The sequence below is a fragment of the Pecten maximus genome, chromosome 6 (assembly GCF_902652985.1).
Source record: "Pecten maximus chromosome 6, xPecMax1.1, whole genome shotgun sequence".
Taxonomy (NCBI): Eukaryota; Metazoa; Mollusca; class Bivalvia; order Pectinida; family Pectinidae; genus Pecten; species Pecten maximus.
Window position 1 is genome coordinate 23734975 of NC_047020.1, and position 19222 is coordinate 23754196.

The 19222-nt window shown below is 39.9% G+C and overlaps 1 protein-coding gene across 1 annotated transcript; it reads right to left on the reverse strand.

Annotated features, from left to right (window-relative positions):
* Positions 1–698: 698 nt before the first annotated feature.
* On the reverse strand, positions 699–15807 carry LOC117329293 (lysosome membrane protein 2-like). The gene is made up of 14 exons (XM_033887172.1): positions 15594–15807; positions 15200–15340; positions 12869–13026; positions 12056–12197; positions 10430–10639; positions 9369–9460; positions 8984–9033; positions 8651–8720; positions 8126–8298; positions 7312–7433; positions 6706–6779; positions 5666–5717; positions 3542–3702; positions 699–1509 (listed from the first exon to the last, which is right to left on the reverse strand). Exons 2-14 carry the CDS (start codon positions 15314–15316, stop codon positions 1389–1391), a joined length of 1542 nt encoding a protein of 513 aa, XP_033743063.1. The 5' UTR covers positions 15317–15340; positions 15594–15807; the 3' UTR covers positions 699–1388.
* Between the last annotated feature and the right edge of the window lie 3415 nt (positions 15808–19222).

Consider the following 19222-nt stretch of genomic DNA (forward strand, 5'->3'; position numbering starts at 1 on the left):
CTGGTATTAAGTATAAATCTCACAAGTACATGGTTAACCACTGGTATTAAACCGGTATTCAATGTTAACACCAGCTTCCCTCATAAGATTTCACGATAACTCGTGTCTGTGTTCTACTTGAAGAAACTTACATTGAAAAGCAAATGATTTCTTAATATTTGTGATGGCTGGTAAAACAAATTATGTCTTATCCAACACTAAAACTTCTGCTTCAATAGTAAATGACAGTACAGAACAGGAAGGTTGTAATATAACGATCAAATTCAACTGAATCATGTGTAATGTAAGGACTCATTTCCCTTTTCCACTTGCAATCTCCGGTTGAAGATAAAGGTTAGTCAAGAGCTATTTCTTTATATCATTATTATTATATCTGTATTATATTCTATCACGCAACGTGTCTTTTGACGAAAATTAACAGAACACATGGATGTCTCTTTTATGACACAGTATAAAAAATGTACATTTATGCATTCCCAAATTTATATGAAAATGAGGAAATTTTCAGTAAATACATACTTAAAACACTTCAAAACTTTGAGTACAAGGACCAATGGTAACCTGGCGTTAAACAATGAAAGCTAAACAGTTAGGGTCAGGAAAAAGCAATTGTTTTTGGAACAGACAATGCGTATCCTTCCCTCATTCTTTTGTTTCACTTTCGTTTAGAAACTGTATACACAAAAGCATACGAAACAAATATTTTAAAGTTTATTTTGTGAACAAATGATAGGACATCTAATAACAAAAACATAAATCAATTCACAATATTTCTCCTCGCATGCCTCAACAAAGTATAACAGAGACAACCTCGAACATTAACATGTCAATATATTTCGTTGATAAAAGGGGTGAGATGATTAATATCATAGGACAACTACCTAACAAATGACGACACAGACAATATCTAATCATGCAATACATTTCCTTTATCAATATTATTGTGATAATTCACAATGAGAATGTATGAATATATAGACTTTGTCTAAGGTATGCCGTGAACGGACACAAATATCATCAATTGGCGACGGAAACAAATATCTCGGACGCTTGCATATAAGTATATTTCTTTGATATTAAATAACATAGAGCTCTTACAGACCTCCACAATTGGCGACAGGAACAAATATCATCAATTGGCGACGGAAACAAATATCTCGGACGCTTGCATATAAGTATATTTCCTTAATATTAAATACCAAAGAGCTCTTACAGACCTCCACGATTGGCGACAGGAACAAATATCTCAGGCACATGCATATCAATGTAATTATATCATGGCATATATCAATTCAAATATCATAGGATTTTTTTCGCATAAGCTCTGGCAATACTTTCTTTGAAGTGGTTCTTCATTATATTCATCCACTAAGTGACTATAAAAAGCGTTATGATAATTGTTTGCGAGCCTGACAGGTTTCGGTTTCATTGATTACATTTTCTTCTGTCGTCGCCGAGTCAGGCACATCCTCATCTGAATTGTCATCAGCATTCTTATAAGGTATTTTCCTGAAAGGAGACACATAAAAATATATATATTGTACATTTAATACAGCAATATCCGGAATAAGATAAATACGAGATATAATGGGCAGGTCTTTTGAAAATACTGGTCTATCAAAATTAGGTTTTCAATTCGAAACTGTGACTTATTTACATTTACTTTTTTTAAATCAAATTGTGTAGTTATTGTTTGAAACAGTAGATTTTATATTGTTGTGTCTGAAAAAGGTGTTGTTGTAAGACTGCCCTGGTTATTATTTTTATTTATTTGTACACAACAGTAGAACAAGTTATAACTGAAAGGTGGCTGGTGTTCTTGGACGGTTGAAAAAAAAGTCAAAAATCACATCAGCATTTGTTCGATTTTATTCCAATGAAATGTCAAAGCTATAAGTTATAATTCTTTTATATAATCTAAGACAATTTCACGGCGGAAAAGGAAGAAACTGAACGAAAATAAGAAACAGGGCAAATAATTAAATCCCAAAACTACATTTTTGAATTACGTTTTCTTGTATATACCACAGTTGGTGGTAATAACAACAAGAAGACGCCATTGTTTGACAACTCATTAGTGTACGCGGAGGTTGTTGTACAGATCAAGGTTCGAGGAGTAGCTGGAGGCATTATCAGCCGGTTTTTCTCTGGCAGCAGTCAGTCTATGTCGTCTGGTATCTTCTAGTCTGGTGTACAACGAATCGTCAATGGGATATGTTACTGGCACGGGCCTCTGTGTCCTTTGGTATAATATTACACAACTGGAGGTTTTTTATGCAGTGCTTGTACTAGTTGGTTGGCCTTGCTGTCATCGATCACTCATGAGCTCACCATTCTTGAGATGTTAGATATTTTGTGTTCCTTTGTGCAAAAAATGTACCCTACACATCTGAGCTGGCATTGGTGAAGATAGATTCGATGCTGTTTACACGGTCGAGGACGTCTAAAATTGGTGATGTGGTCCTGCCAGTGAATGCCGAGTATGGAGTGGAGGTTGCACATGTGAAATTTATCGTGCCATGCTTCTTACCCGCAGAAAAGAGAAGACAGAACCAAGGTGTTATACGCTTTCAGCTTGGTTGCAAGGTGTTTGCTGTACTGGTTCAGAGCTTTGTTGTGGAGCCTTTCGAGAGAGCTTGGCTTGCTTTATTGATGAAGGATTCAAGTCTTTGTCAAATGAGTCCGTCTTGTAAGATGTGATGTAGTGCTTTCCAGGTACTTGAAGCTCAGGACATTGGCGAGCCGAGGGTCATTGATGGTTACGGTTGACGTAAAGGAGTCTGTGTTTGTGGCTGGTTGATGAAGAATCTTAGCCTTTCCGAAACTGATTGTTAGGCCAGTCAGCTTTGAGGCTTCCAAGAAACGACCCAATATGTGATGGAGATCGGAGTCTGAATTGACCGACAGTGCGCAGTCGTCAGCAACAAGTGCGTCGTGGATGGCGTTTTGGCTGCACTTGATTTTGCAGTAAGGCGGCGGAGGACAAAGAGGGAGCTGTCGAGGCAGTAGCGAATGTAGACTCTGCAGGCCTGCAGAAATGGGGAAGTATGCGCGAAATGTTGAATAGGACTTGAGCCAAGCACTCAGCCCTATCCCCAATGATACTCTCTCCCTGCCAACCTCCTTTTGTCTTCATTGGATTCAACCCGGTAGTTTCAGGAAACATGCACAAAGCTGCTAGTACCTACATGTATACACTGTATAAACGTGATTGTAATGATAAAAACGTCCTCTCATACTATCCACCTCTTTCTAACTTCTTTTGGTTTATATGTATATAAATCTAATTTTAATGATATAAACGATCATACCCACCTCTTTTAGTAAATCTGATTTTAATGATATAAGCGACCATACCCACCGCTTCCTATATGCATTGGGTTCGTGTGCATAAGTCACCTCTTTCTATAAACCTGACTTAATGATATAAGTGTCATCATACCCTACTCTTTTATATAAATCTGATTTTAATGATATAAGCGATCCTACCTACCTCTTTTTACTAGTATAAATCTATAATGATATAAGCGATCCTACCTACCTCTTTCTACCGTCACACTCCTTAATCATGAAGGTAATCACACATAAAGCAATGAGCGTGCCGAGTATGATTAGTCCATACTGAACGGCCTGTGTGACCTTTATAGGTAAATCCACCTTCGATTTGAACATGTTAGCAAGCTTCCGGTCTAGAGTAGCACTCTACAATCAAATGGACACATTTTAGAGTATTGTCTGTCACATATTATTGTAAGTGTAGGTGATGATAGGGTAGAATGCTATATAAATATTGTAACAATTAAAAAGAAAAATACACAGAGTTCAGATGTTTTAGAAAGATAAAACAGTTTTTAATCTAACCATATACTATTTAAATATATACTCTCAGTTGTGCAATAAACAAAGTCTTTATTATCATGTGGCCAAGGTTTATACAGATGAAGAAAGAATCAGTGAAAAGTTAAGGGTTGGCTGGATTAGTAAGGCTGCATAACGGGAAAACCGGATTAGTAGCGGCTGGATTAACAAGGCTGTATAGTGGAACAACCAAATTAGTGGTGGCTAGATTAGCAAGGCTGCATAGTGGATCAACCGGATTAGTGGCGGCTGGAATAGCAAGGCTGCATAGTGAGACAACCTGATGAGTGGTGGCTGGATTAGCAAGACTCGTAGTGGATCAACCGAATGAGTGGTGGCTGGATTAGCAAGGCTACATAGTGGATCAACCGGATTAGTGGTGTCTGGATTAACAAGGATGCATAATGGGACAACCGGATTAGTGGTTGCTGTATTAACAAGGCTCGTAGTGGATCAACCGGATTAGTGGTGGCTGGATTAACAAGGCTCGTAGTGGATCAACCGGATTAGTGGTGTATGGATTAACAAGGCTGCATAGTGAGACAACCGGATGAGTGGTGGCTGGATAAGCAAGGCTACATAGTGGGACAACCGGATTAGTGGTGGCTGGATTAACAAGGCTCGTAGTGGATCAACCGGATTAGTGGTGGCTGGATTAACAAGGCTGCATAGTGAGACAACCGGATTAGTGGTAGCTAGATTAGCAAGGCTGCATAATGGGACAACCGGATTAGTGGTGTCTAGATTAACAAGGCTGCATAGTGAGACAACCGGATGAGTGGTGGCTGGATAAGCAAGGCTACATAGTGGGACAACCGGATGAGTGGTGGCTGGATAAGCAAGGCTACATAGTGGGACAACCGGATGAGTGGTGGCTGGAATAGCAAGGCTACATAGTGGATCAACCGGATTAGTGGTGTCTGGATTAACAAGGCTGCATAATGGGACAGCCGGATTAGTGGTGTCTGGATTAACAAGGCAGCAGAGTGAGATAACCGGATTAGCGGTGGCTGGATTAACAAGGCTCGTAGTGGATCAACCGGATTAGTGGTGGCTAGATTAGCAATGCTGCATAGTGGATCAACAGGATTAGTGGTGGCTAGATTAGCAATGCTGCATAGTGGATCAACCGGATTAGTGGTTTCTGGATTAACAAGGCTGCATAGTGAGACAACCAGATTAGTGGTAGCTGAATTAACAAGGCTACATAGTGGATCAACAGGATTAGTGGTGGCTAGATTAGCAAGGCTGCATAGTGGATCAACAGGATTAGTGGTGGCTGGAATAACAAGGATGCATAATGGGACAACCGAATTAGTGGTGTCTGGATTAACAAGGCTCGTAGTGGATCAACCAGATAAGTGGTAGCTGGATTAACAAGGCTCGTAGTGGGACAACCGGATTAGTGGTGTCTGGAATAACAAGGCTACATAGTGAGACAACCGGATAATTGTTAGGGAAGATAAGAAGAGGGTGGTTAGTCTGACATCAAGATTGATAAATGGACTTACAAGGCTGATAAGCAAGGCGAATTAATACTTAGTGGATTTACGAGACATGAATGTGGTTCGATGGATATATTGAACAGTGTAATTACTGACATTTAAATGGTTAAGACTTGGTCGATGGTACCAGGTTTTAAAGTATGGAACCGATACTTATGACTATGAATTATTACAGATTGGGTTCAAATGTTGAGTCTTTTTGTTAAAATAAACTACATGTATAAATCTCTCATAGACTATAATAAGAACAGGTAAATCCATCAATATATCCATTAACATATCATTAATCATTAATAACAAACCTCATTTAGCCACAGAACCGGGTATACAAGGTAGTTTATATTGTGGGTGGACCTGTCGAATAAAGACGTCAGGATAAATAATAATAATATACATTACATTTTATGAGATAGTTCCTTATATGTTTGTATCTTAATAGATATCATTATTATGTATTTAAATCATTTATAATAATTATGACAATGAGTTAAACCTTAAAAAATCGTCTGGGGTTTTCCAAAATTTAATCAGAATGATTGGTCAAAAGATAGCAAGCGAACAATGCCGTAATAAGAAAAGTCTTGTAAAAATCATATTATCTGTAGCTACTTTATAGTACGAACACAGTGGGTACATATGGGAGTGTTAAATAGGATACCCAGCGATATCTTAACAAGCTTATAAATCACTGGTCTGGTACATTATAACAGATTGAAGTATCTTGATCAATTGTTACCACGCGCCTTGCTTTTGACATGTGTTTTGCTAAACTGATTGTTCATTTTAGCAAACATGTGAAAAAATACATTTTTCTGGAAAACCCGTGTGGATCACATATGCTCCACAAAAATACCCCCACATGCTCACATATGTCTATAAGATACAATAGGGACATGTAGTTGACTGGATATGTCTCACATCGTACACACTGATTCTGTTTTTTATATCAAAATATACAAATGACGGTTGTGAATAACATAACAAAAATATGACACATAGGTATTTCAATGATCAAACAAGTTCTTATTAGACAGTATCAACAACTCTGAACGTAGCAAAGACTGTAGCAATGTATGTTTTAGGAAAAATTAAGTTTGAGGTAAAAACGCAGATTTCTGGATAAAGTCCCAAACTCTACGACTTAATTATAATTGTCTTGGAAAAGTCTATCTATTACGTTCAGAGGTCCCATATGGTATCCAGTTGGAGCAATTTTGTTAATTGAAATTCGATAGCTATATACCCTTTATTTAGCCCCGTCTAGCAACCCTTTTTAATCTGAACAAATCAAACAATAAATATATATAAATAAACGCCCTATGGAATTAAGATTGGTACTCACTTGATATGTGTGTAGTTCTGTATAAACACATTAACCTGATACCTCTTGTCTATATTCATCACGATACCGGTGTTCTGTGGACAAGATGTAATGAGCACAGTGGTAAGAATTAGCTAATCCTGCTTTACGACGTATTGCTTTATGTGAAATTTGATAGGTTCTTTATTTCTTCTGTTGATATTACGGTTATAGAAGTACGTTTTAAACTGCTGTTCGCCTGAGTATTTTTTTATACAATATATGTTTATTACACAAAAATTAAAACGTAAGTATCTAAATGGTATTTATACCACATTTACAGTAATTTCTCTCAAGACTTTAATGTAATTCAGAAAAATATTTAATAATTGCATAGTATTTATAAAAATTGTCTCGCCATGATCGAGAAATAATGTTCTTGAAATAGAAAAAGGCATTGTGAGTGAATTAACAACAAAAGCATACGGCCTTAATACATCAAATCTGTGTCTCGACGTTAAATACCGTCCGCAGTCCTCAAGGTCAAATAATCAGCTTTACAGCGTTAACGTCATTTTTAAATAAAGCAAATGCCAAAAAAAGAGAGATTTTATTTAATCATTAGAGTATTAATAAGTTATAATTTACCGGTTCTACATCAATGTTGGTTTGGTGTTCACCGGGGATCGGGTTGAGTCCATGAACGGCCTGCTGTATAGAAGGATCAGCCGCGTAGAAGTGAGGCTGGGAGCCAATTATCGGGGCGAACTCTGAAAGTACACCACACATGATCTACATAAACTAGAGACATGTCTCTTTAACCTAATGTAAAAACAGTGAGAGACTATTTAACATACAACGATTAATTCAATATGATTCCATTCTAATCTTGTTTCTTTAATTTGATTCGTGGTCCCTAAATATCATTCTCGGGTCCCCACCTGAGAAGGGTTCGAACAAATCCCCATCCGAGTAGGGTTCGAACACAGCCCGACCCGAGAAGGGTTCGAACACATCCCGATCCGAGCAGGGTTCGAACAAATCCCCACCCGAGAAGGGTTCGAACAAATCCCAACCCGAGAAGGGTTCGAACACATCCCGATCCGAGCAGGGTTCGAACACAGCCCGACCCGAGTAGGGTTCGAACAAATCCCCACCCGAGAAGGGTTCGAACAAATCCCCACCCGAGAATGGTTCAATATCATACATTTTAAGTTCGATGATCTACTGACTCAGCCACCGCAGCCCCTTCTGGTGATGGTGACGATGATACGGTCTATTTGTGGGCAATTTCTAAGCGTGTAAGATCGCTCATCAGTGACCCTATAATGTCATACTCAGATCATTGTTCACATAAGGCTCTTGATGTTAGTTGGTCATTGCTCCTTGATCACAATAGCCAAGTAATATAATGATGCTGATAAACAGTGATGACAAAATGGCCCTAAAAGAAAACACTTGCCCGTTTTGCAATTGCTGACGTTGAGTAGACCCGCGGGTAAACAGTAGTTTTCTGATGGAGTACAGAATCCCTGATTCTCGGGCAGTTCGGCAAACACGCTGTCTGGAAGGACGAAGCTGTACAGATCTACCCCTCGCAATGTCTTCGTTTCCTTGTAGTTTAAATAAAGAGACCTAGACATAGAGAAATGATTTTGTTAAAAAGCCCATGCAACATGGCGCCCAGTCTTGTTACAGGGTACAATATCACAAAAATACAACAAGCAAAACTTCTTATACTATCAACGCATGATTGTAAATGACATTTTGATTTTGCACTTAAAAATATAAGAAATAACATATACATGTACTAAACTGTTTGTATTTCAAATAAAAAAAAAGAACCGATTGTACCATATATACTTTGGAATATGGTTTTATACAGAAAACCAATGGTTGTCCTCATTAAACAATTACTCTGCATAATTAAATGAAAAATGTACCATCATGAGTTGTTGAGTGAGGTGAATTATGTGTTCATTCATACCTACAAATGTCCGTTTGGAACGCATACATAGTCCAAGATTTATCCACAAAAGGTGGGAAAAACGTACCATCTGTAAATAAAATAAATAAATAAATATAAATAAATAAATAAATAAATAGATAACAAATCTTAATAATATCAGGATTTGGTCTCTCTTCTCTTACAACCGAAGGAAGAGCAAGACAGGGTGTACTGGGAACAAACCACCAAGGAACGAATGTGTCACAAACCGTATACATATCAAAAAGTTGGTGTTTTGAGCGAGTATATAAAGGTTTTTCATTTTACAGAAAAAGAATCATTCCAAAACCAACCAGTCATTGTCAATTTTACCTGTTCCGTTAATCATTCTGGCTGTGTCCGAGGACCAGTACGGAAGTCTCCTGGAAACAACAGAAACAAAGTATTGATACTGTGTACATGTTCGAATGTAACCAGTCAAAAAACACGCGTGGTTTTGAGCCGTTTGGATACATATTACAATCGTGATATATATGATAATCAAAATGCTCAGCATTAAGTATTCGTATCCGTGTGGTGAATTTTATGTGACACAATTAGAGAACACTTCAGTAATGGTCAGTATGAGCGGTGTTAATTAATGGGTAATTAGTCAGTATGGGCGGTGTTAATTAATGGGTAATTGGTCAGTATGGGCGGTGTTAATTAATGGGTAATTGGTCAGTATGCGCGGTGTTTATTAACATTCGTGATTTACGTCAGTCCATTCCATCTGTTGATGACTGCCAACTTGCTGATATCATCACTCCCCGAGTATATGTTATATAAACCATCATCAGTGTTGTTTGTCTGTAACAAAAGGATAGAAAGTGAATGAGAAAAACTACCGTTATTAAGAAGCGTCATTAATATGATATGGATTTTGGTTAATTTTGAACATCCGCTCTTTAAAAGCGTTTCAAACGATGTTTTATTTTCCTCTATTTACACTACTATCACCCATTCCATACCTAAGGAATGCTTTCGTTCTCTTGTTATGAGAGTTTTGGAAGAAAGGTGACAAGATTTACATCTACATAGATGTGAACTATACTGCGGCGTTTTCGTTATACATACGACTAGACCCAGAGGCGATCTGATCGACAGCATCTTTGGTGAGTTTGATGAGAAAATCTTCCAACAGAATATGGACATACCCATGGGAATAAACTGTGATGATTTCAATTTCAAAATTGTTGAATTCCATCTCTAGAAAGTAACACCCCTGGTCCCAAACCTACGGTGTTTATTTATATGACAGATGTTCATGCACTACTGAGAGGGTAACAGTCTGGTTAAGAGAGAAGCAGGTTTATGTCAATTACTGGGAGGGAAACTGTCTGGTTAAGAGAGAAGCAGGTTGATGACAACTACTGGGAGGGAAACTGTCTGGTTAAGAGAGAAGCAGGTTGATGACAACTACTGGGAGGGAAACTGTCTGGTTAAGAGAGAAGCAGGTTTATGTCAATTACTGGGAGGGAAACTGTCTGGTTAAGAGAGAAGCAGGTTGATGACAACTACTGAGAGGGAAACGGTCTGGTTAAGAGAGAAGCAGGTTGATGTCCACTATTGAGAAGAAAACTGTCTGGTAAGGAGAGATTTCAAGAACATTTTTGACAACTAATTTCGAATTGATCGTATGTGTAACTTAGGTCATAAGCTGACTGAAAATTTCGAAGATGTTCAGTGTTTTATTTTTTTACTTAAGATGCACCGTCTTGATCCCAGAGGATTTTTTTGTATGTGACGTCGTATTATTGAAAACACAAAAGAATTTACCCCGTAAAAGAGTCCGACTCGGTCGTCAATGGTTACGTTGAAGCGTCCTACAATGTCCTTGGCCGCCTTCAGCAGGTTATCCTCATAGCCCCAGGCGATATCTCTCACACTATACTGGCCAAACAGAGAGCTGTCCTGAGTAGCGTGAAGGACTAACTCAACCAGCTCCTGAACCCAGGAATACTCAAACCGGATCAAATTAGCAATCGTCTGTCAGGACGGGAAATAATGAAAAATAAAAAAATATGGAGCATAGAGAGTGGAATTCCGTTTATACGAACCCCCCGTTTATCCAACACCTAACTAGCATTGCAAACCGAAAGTTATACCATGAATTCCGTTTATACGAACCCTCCGTTTATCCAACACCTAACTAGCAATGTAAACCGAATATAACACCATGAATTCCGTTTATACGAACCCTCCGTTTATCCAACACCTAACTAACATTGCAAACCGAAAGTTATACCATGAATTCCGTTTATACGAACCCTCCGTTTATCCAACACCTAACTAGCATTGCAAACCGAAAGTTATACCATGAATTCCGTTTATACGAACCCTCCGTTTATCCAACACCTAACTAGCATTGCAAACCGAAAGTTATACCATGAATTCCGTTTATACGAACCCTCCGTTTATCCAACACCTAACTAGCATTGTAAACCGAATATAACACCATGAATTCCGTTTATACGAACCCTCCGTTTATCCAACACCTAACTAGCATTGTAAACCGAATATAACACCATGAATTCCGTTTATACGAACCCTCCGTTTATCCAACACCTAACTAGCATTGTAAACCGAATATAACACCATGAATTCCGTTTATACGAACCCTCCGTTTATCCAACACCTAACTAGCATTGTAAACCGAATATAACACCATGAATTCCGTTTATACGAACCCTCCGTTTATCCAACACCTAACTAACATTGTAACCGAATATAACACCATGAATTCCGTTTATACGAACCCTCCGTTTATCCAACACCTAACTAACATTGTAACCGAATATAACACCATGAATGGTCCTGTTTTACATATATAGACTATATATTTTGCTTTCGACGGGAATGTTAAGAGTTGAATGGCATTAGAAATGTGCTTAAGCAATGATATAACGCAATCGAAATTTACATTAACAGTTTACGAAATTGGTCTACCGGGTATAGAGGATATCTAACAGTGTCTTCAGTAATACCAATTATATTCCACGAGTGTGGCTACAATTTTGATATTTTTCACGAGTGCGCAGCACCAGTGAAAAATACCAAAAGGTTAGCCACACGAGAGAGATATATTTGGTATTACTGAAGATATGTTAGACATTTTGTTTATTATTTTATTATAGCAAAATATACCGGATCAGCTTTTAATTTTCCCAATCGTCGTTTGTAGGGAGTGTTTTGATTTGTCAAATCAGAAAAAGTGATATTTTTTACTAGGGAAAAATATCACTTTTATAGAAGGAATAATTTTCGGTATTTCACTGGTAAAATGTAACAAAATTCACTAACTCATTTTACTCCAATAAGACATATGGATTGAACTGAAAACTTTCGCTAACATATCTTTTTTAAAATTTTGGCCAAGGCCAAAGGTAAGAATGACCGACTTACCATCAGTGGCACATTGACGGTTGTGAATGTGTCACTGTCTGGACCACACGAACGGCTCCGTTCAAACGTGTACCAATGGAGCTGTCGATAGGTGATGGTACCATTCGGCTCAAACGTGATGTTATGCTTCTTCCGGTGTTCCCTAGCAACACACAAACCTTGAAGCTACACGTATAGTACATCTTAAAGCCAGTTTTCCTACTATTTATCTTATGATATTTCATTAAGACTTATTGGGACTTTTTTTGTTTCTTTCATTGTTTATTCTTTTTTTAAAAAATTTTCTTCTTCTTTTTTTCTTCTTTCTTTTTCTTCTTTTCCCCCTTCTTTTTGTCAGAATGTCCAAGCTTGGTGTCAAGGCCAGGGAAACTCGGTCAAACTTGAGCATGAACACGGTTTCATTAATATGGGTCAAGGTGTACACTGGTGGAATACTTTAGGAAACTTTGTAACGTCACATTTTTATCTTTATTGCTTTAAACTACTACTTTACACTATAACATCAATATTGCGAGCTTCAAAAATGTAGCTTTTGTCAAAATATGTTCATCCTAAGGTGGCAGATATCATAAAAATGAAAGTATTGCGTTCGAATATAATATAGTATTGATAGTGGGTGGATGGGGAAGTATTATTATTGATACAAATGGGATCATGCACAAATTTAAAAACTGATGGCAGTCTGATTTCTTTGATGTACGTTCTCAGCCTATCATACTGATTTGAAGTTGAGAAAATACATTTTATGTTGTTGATAATAATGTATTAAACTCAAGAGAAGTCATTCTGATGTATATTTTGTATATACGTTACCTGTATGTATACGGTCCTCTTTGCACGAGGTACGGTTTTGCTCCCTCAATGACCTCTAGAGGATTTATGAGATCAAACACCCATAACTGGTAGTACACAGGTATGGGTGGGACTACCCAGTCTCCGTACGTCAGCGAACCTTCAGTCAAGGGCACATCCTGTTATAAAGGTCCACAACTCTAGTAAATCCTTAGATGTATGGTAAAACGTTAACAACGAGGTCAATAAACAAATTAAAATTGAGTTAATATAGAACACACGTTATAACAACACAATTGGTTATGACAAGGTGACTGATGGAATACTTCACAAACGTAAATTGATGACGATTTAATGAAACATTTACACTAAAATTAATTGTGATAACAATACAGTGTCAACAGTTTTGCGTCTGATAGCCGATTGATATGCATACATTGATTCATTTTTCGTTTCATTCGTAAAAGTTTGACGAGAAGATAAACTTTCATGGTTTATTGCCGAGAGCACAATAACAATATGGTAGAATGACACAATTACACTGACAGTAGTTATTGACACACTTACACTGACAGTAGTTATTGACACACTTACACTGACAGTAGTTATTGACACACTTACACTGACAGTAGTTATTGACACACTTACACTGACAGTAGTTATTGACACACTTACACTGACAGTAGTTATTAACACACTTACACTGACAATAGTTATTGACACACTTACACTGACAGTAGTTATTGACACACGTACACTGACAGTAGTTATTGACACACTTACACTGACAGTAGTTATTGACACACTTACACTGACAGTAGTTATTGACACACTTACACTGACAGTAGTTATTGACACACTTACACTGACAGTCGTTATTGACATACTTACACTGACAGTAGTTATTGACACACTTACACTGACAGTAGTTATTGACACACGTACACTGACAGTAGTTATTGACACACTTACACTGACAGTCGTTATTGACACACTTACACTGACAGTAGTTATTGACACACTTACACTGACAGTAGTTATTGACACACTTACACTGACAGTAGTTATTGACACACTTACACTGACAGTAGTTATTGACACACTTACACTGACAGTAGTTATTGACACACTTAAACTGACAATAGTTATTGACACACTTACACTGACAGTAGTTATTGACACACTTACACTGACATTAGTTATTGACACACTTACACTGACAGTAGTTATTAACATACTTACACTGACAGTAGTTATTGACACACTTACACTGACAGTAGTTATTGACACACTTACACTGACAGTAGTTATTGACACACTTACACTGACAGTAGTTATTGACACACTTACACTGACAGTAGTTATTGACACAATTACACTGACAGTAGTTATTGACACACTTACACTGACAGTAGTTATTGACACAATTACACTGACAGTAGTTATTGACACACTTACACTGACAGTAGTTATTGACACACTTACACTGACAGTAGTTATTGACACACTTACACTGACAGTAGTTATTGACACACTTACACTGACAGTAGTTATTGACACACTTACACTGACAGTAGTTATTGACACACTTACACTGACAGTAGTTATTGACATACTTACACTGACAGTAGTTATTGACACACTTACACTGACAGTAGTTATTGACACACTTACACTGACAGTAGTTATTGACACACTTACACTGACAGTAGTTATTGACACACTTACACTGACAGTAGTTATTGACTCACTTACACTGACAGTAGTTATTGACACACTTACACTGACAGTAGTTATTGACACACTTACACTGACAATAGTTATTGACACACTTACACTGACAGTAGTTATTGACACACTTACACTGACAGTAGTTATTGACATACTTACACTGACAGTAGTTATTGACACACTTACACTGACAGTAGTTATTGACACACTTACACTGACAGTAGTTATTGACACACGTACACTGACAATAGTTATTGACACACTTACACTGACAGTAGTTATTGACACGTTGACACTGACAGTAGTTATTGACACACTTACACTGACAGTAGTTATTGACACACTTACATTGACAATAGTTATTGACACACTTACACTGACAGTAGTTATTGACACACTTACACTGACAGTAGTTATTGACACACTTACACTGACAGTAGTTATTGACACAATTACACTGACGATAGTTATTGACACAATTACACTGACAGTAGTTATTGACATACTTACACTGACAGTAGTTATTGACATACTTACAATGACAGAAGCTATTGACACACTAACATGGACAACAATAGTCATTGACACACTTACACTGATATAGATATATGATCCACTTACTTTTGCAATAGTCTGATGTATGACATGTTTGAAGACTGGAATTAAAGCACATCCCGTAGCAAACAGAAATATCCCAAGCGATAGGCACAAAGTTCGCTTCACCTTCGCGGACAGCATGTCGCGGGACACAAGAGGGATACTCTTAGAAACAAAACAATGATCAAAACTAATATACTATATATGTAAAGTGAAAGACAGTGAAGTAACAAACAGATCGAGATAGTATGTAAACAATTGTATTTAATTTGTACTGTGTATCAACTACTTATCACGTCAATGGATGGGAGTTTATATAAATATAGTAGTTTATCAGTGGCGGGTCAATATCTGTAACCACATTTATACAATAGCTAGAATGATATCGACAGAAAATGATAGATATATCAAACCTCACCGATATAATGGTGCATTGTTGAAGTAAAAGTGATGATTGTTGTCTCCTGCATCTGATTTCCCTTTTTTCACTTATACCCGTCGTGTCGTAAGCAGTGGACTTTTAACTGTGAATGGTTACGTTCGATGTGTTCTGTCCTTTTCTTTCTAAACAACTTTCTTGACAATGCCTCACTTGGCCTTTAGGTCAGAGTTCGCCCCTGTGAGGAAGGCGTTAATTTGGAACCTGCTCCCTGGGAGGGGGGTCCTGCTGGTGTTAGTATAATGTGACCGGGAGGTGTGTCCTGTTGGTGTTAGTATAATGTGACCGGGAGGGGTGTCCTGCTGGTGTTAGTATAATGTGACCGGGAGGGGTGTCCTGTTGGTGTTAGTATAATGTGACCGGGAGGGGTGTCCTGCTGGTGTTAGTATAATGTGACCGGGAGGGGTGTCCTGCTGGTGTTAGTATAATGTGACCGGGAGGGGTGTCCTGTTGGTGTTAGTATAATGTGACCGGGAGGTGTGTCCTGCTGGTGTTAGTATAATGTGACCGGGAGGGGTGTCCTGCTGGTGTTAGTATAATGTGACCGGGAGGGGTGTCCTGCTGGTGTTAGTATCATGTGACCGGGAGGGGTGTCCTGTAGTGTGTTAGTATAATGTGACCGGGAGGGGTGTCCTGCTGGTGTTAGTATAATGTGACCGGGAGGGGTGTCCTGCTGGTGTTAGTATAATGTGACCAGAAGGTGTGTCCTGTAGTGTGTTAGTAAAATGTGACCGGGAGGTGTTTCCTGCTGGTGTTAGTATAATTTGGCCGGGAGGGGTGTCCTGTTGGTGTTAGTATAATGTGACCGGGAGGGGTGTTTTGTTGGTGTTAGTATAATGTGACCGGGAGGGGTGTCCTGTAGTGTGTTAGTATAATGTGACCGGGAGGGGTGTCATGTTGGTGTTAGTATAATGTGACCGGGAGGTGTGTCCTGTTGGTGTTAGTATAATGTGACCGGGAGGGGTGTCATGTTGGTGTTAGTATAATGTGACCGGGAGGTGTGTCCTGTTGGTGTTAGTATAATGTGACCGGGAGGTGTGTCCTGCTGGTGTTAGTATAATGTGACCGGGAGGTGTGTCCTGCTGGTGTTAGTATAATGTGACCGGGAGGGGTGTCTTGTAGTGTGTTAGTATAATGTGACCGGGAGGGGTGTCCTGTTGGTGTTAGTATAATGTGACCGGGAGGTGTGTCCTGCTGGTGTTAGTATAATGTGACCGGGAGGGGTGTCCTGCTGGTGTTAGTATAATGTGACCGGGAGGGGTGTCCTGCTGGTGTTAGTATAATGTGACCGGGAGGGGTGTCCTGTAGTGTGTTAGTATAATGTGACCGGGAGGGGTGTCCTGCTGGTGTTAGTATAATGTGACCGGGAGGTGTGTCCTGTTGGTGTTAGTATAATGTGACCGGGAGGTGTGTCCTGTTGGTGTTAGTATAATGTGACCGGGAGGTGTGTCCTGCTGGTGTTAGTATAATGTGACCGGGAGGGGTGTCCTGTTGGTGTTAGTATAATGTGACCGGGAGGGGTGTCCTGCTGGTGTTAGTATAATGTGACCGGGAGGGGTGTCCTGTTGGTATTAGTACAATGTGACCGGGAGGGGTGTCCTGCTGGTGTTAGTATAATATGACCGGGAGAGGTGTCCTCCTGGTGTTAGTATAATGTGACCGGGAGGGGTGTCCTGTAGTGTGTTAGTATAATGTGACCGGGAGGGGTGTCCTGTTGGTGTTAGTATAATGTGACCGGGAGGGGTGTCCTGCTGGTGTTAGTATAATGTGACCGGGAGGTGTGTCCTGCTGCTGTTAGTATAATGTGACCTGGAGGGTGTCCTGCTGGTGTTAGTATAATGTGACCGGGAGGGGTGTCCTGCTGGTGTTAGTATAATGTGACCGGGAGGGGTGTCCTGTTGGTGTAAGTATAATGTGACCGGGAGGTGTGTCCTGCTGGTGTTAGTATAATGTGACCGGGAGGGGTGTCCTGCTGGTGTTAGCATAATGTGACCGGGAGGGGTGTCCTGCTGGTGTTAGTATAATGTGACCAGGAGGTGTGTCCTGTAGTGTGTTAGTATAATGTGACCGGGAGGTGTGTCCTGCTGGTGTTAGTATAATTTGGCCGGGAGGTGTGTCCTGTTGGTGTTAGTATAATGTGACCGGGAGGTGTGTCCTGCTGGTGTTAGTATAATGTGACCGGGAGGGGTGTCCTGCTGGTGTTAGTATAATGTGACCGGGAGGTGTGTCCTGCTGGTGTTAGTATAATGTGACCGGGAGGGGTGTTCATCTGGTGTTAGTATAATGTGACCGGGAGGTAAGTCCTGCTGGTGTTAGTATAATGTGACCGGGAGGTGTGTCCTGCTGGTGTTAGTATAATGTGACCGGGAGGGGTGTCCTGCTGGTGTTAGTATAATGTGACCGGGGGGGTGTCCTGCTGGTGTTAGTATAATGTGACTGGGAGGGGTGTCCTGCTGGTGTTAGTATAATGTGACTGGGAGGGGTGTCCTGCTGGTGTTAGTATAATTTGACCGGGAGGGGTGTTTTGTTGGTGTTAGTATAATGTGACCGGGAGGTGTGCCCTGTTGGTGTTAGTATAATGTGACCGGGAGGTGTGTCCTGCTGGTGTTAGTATAATGTGACCGGGAGGTGTGTCCTGCTGGTGTTAGTATAATGTGACCGGGAGGTGTGTCCTGCTGGTGTTAGTATAATGTGACCGGGAGGGGTGTCCTGCTGGTGTTAGTATAATGTGACCGGGAGGGGTGTCCTGCTGGTGTTAGTATAATGTGACCGGGAGGGGTGTCCTGCTGGTGTTAGTATAATGTGACCGGGAGGTGTGTCCTGCTGGTGTTAGTATAATGTGACCGGGAAGGGTGTCCTGCTGGTGTTAGTATAATGTGACCGGGAGGTGTGTCCTGTTGGTGTTAGTATAATGTGACCAGGAGGGGTGTCCTGCTGGTGTTAGTATAATGTGACCAGGAGGTGTGTCCTGCTGGTGTTAGTATAATGTGACCAGGAGGGGTGTCCTGCTGGTGTTAGTATAATGTGACCGGGAGGTGTGTCCTGCTGGTGTTAGTATAATGTGACCGGGAAGGGTGTCCTGCTGGTGTTAGTATAATGTGACCGGGAGGTGTGTCCTGTTGGTGTTAGTATAATGTGACCAGGAGGGGTGTCCTGCTGGTGTTAGTATAATGTGACCAGGAGGTGTGTCCTGCTGGTGTTAGTATAATGTGACCAGGAGGGGCGTCCTGCTGGTGTTAGTATAATGTGACCGGGAGGTGTGTCCTGCTGGTGTTAGTATAATGTGACCGGGAGGGGTGTCCTGTTGGTGTTAGTATAATGTGACCGGGAGGTGTGTCCTGCTGGTGTTAGTATAATGTGACCGGGAGGTGTGTCCTGCTGGTGTTAGTATAATGTGACCGGGAGGTGTGTCCTGTAGTGTGTTAGTATAATGTGACCGGGAGGTGTGTCCTGCTGGTGTTAGTATAATGTGACCGGGAGGGGTGTCCTGCTGGTGTTAGTATAATGTGACCGGGAGGGGTGTCCTGCTGGTGTTAGTATAATGTGACCGGGAGGGGTGTCCTGCTGGTGTTAGTATAATGTGACCGGGAGGGGTGTCCTGTAGTGTG

Excerpts from the sequence above, each read along its gene's own strand:
- LOC117329293 (XM_033887172.1), bottom strand. The coding sequence starts at position 15,316 with ATGCTGTCCGCGAAGGTGAAGCGAACTTTGTGCCTATCGCTTGGGATA. Across the intron at positions 10,640-12,055 it reads CCGTCAATGTGCCACTGATG|ACGATTGCTAATTTGATCCG; the intron begins GTAAGTCGGTCA and ends CCGTCCTGACAG. Across the intron at positions 3,703-5,665 it reads CGGTTCTGTGGCTAAATGAG|AGTGCTACTCTAGACCGGAA; the intron begins GTTTGTTATTAA and ends ATTTGATTGTAG.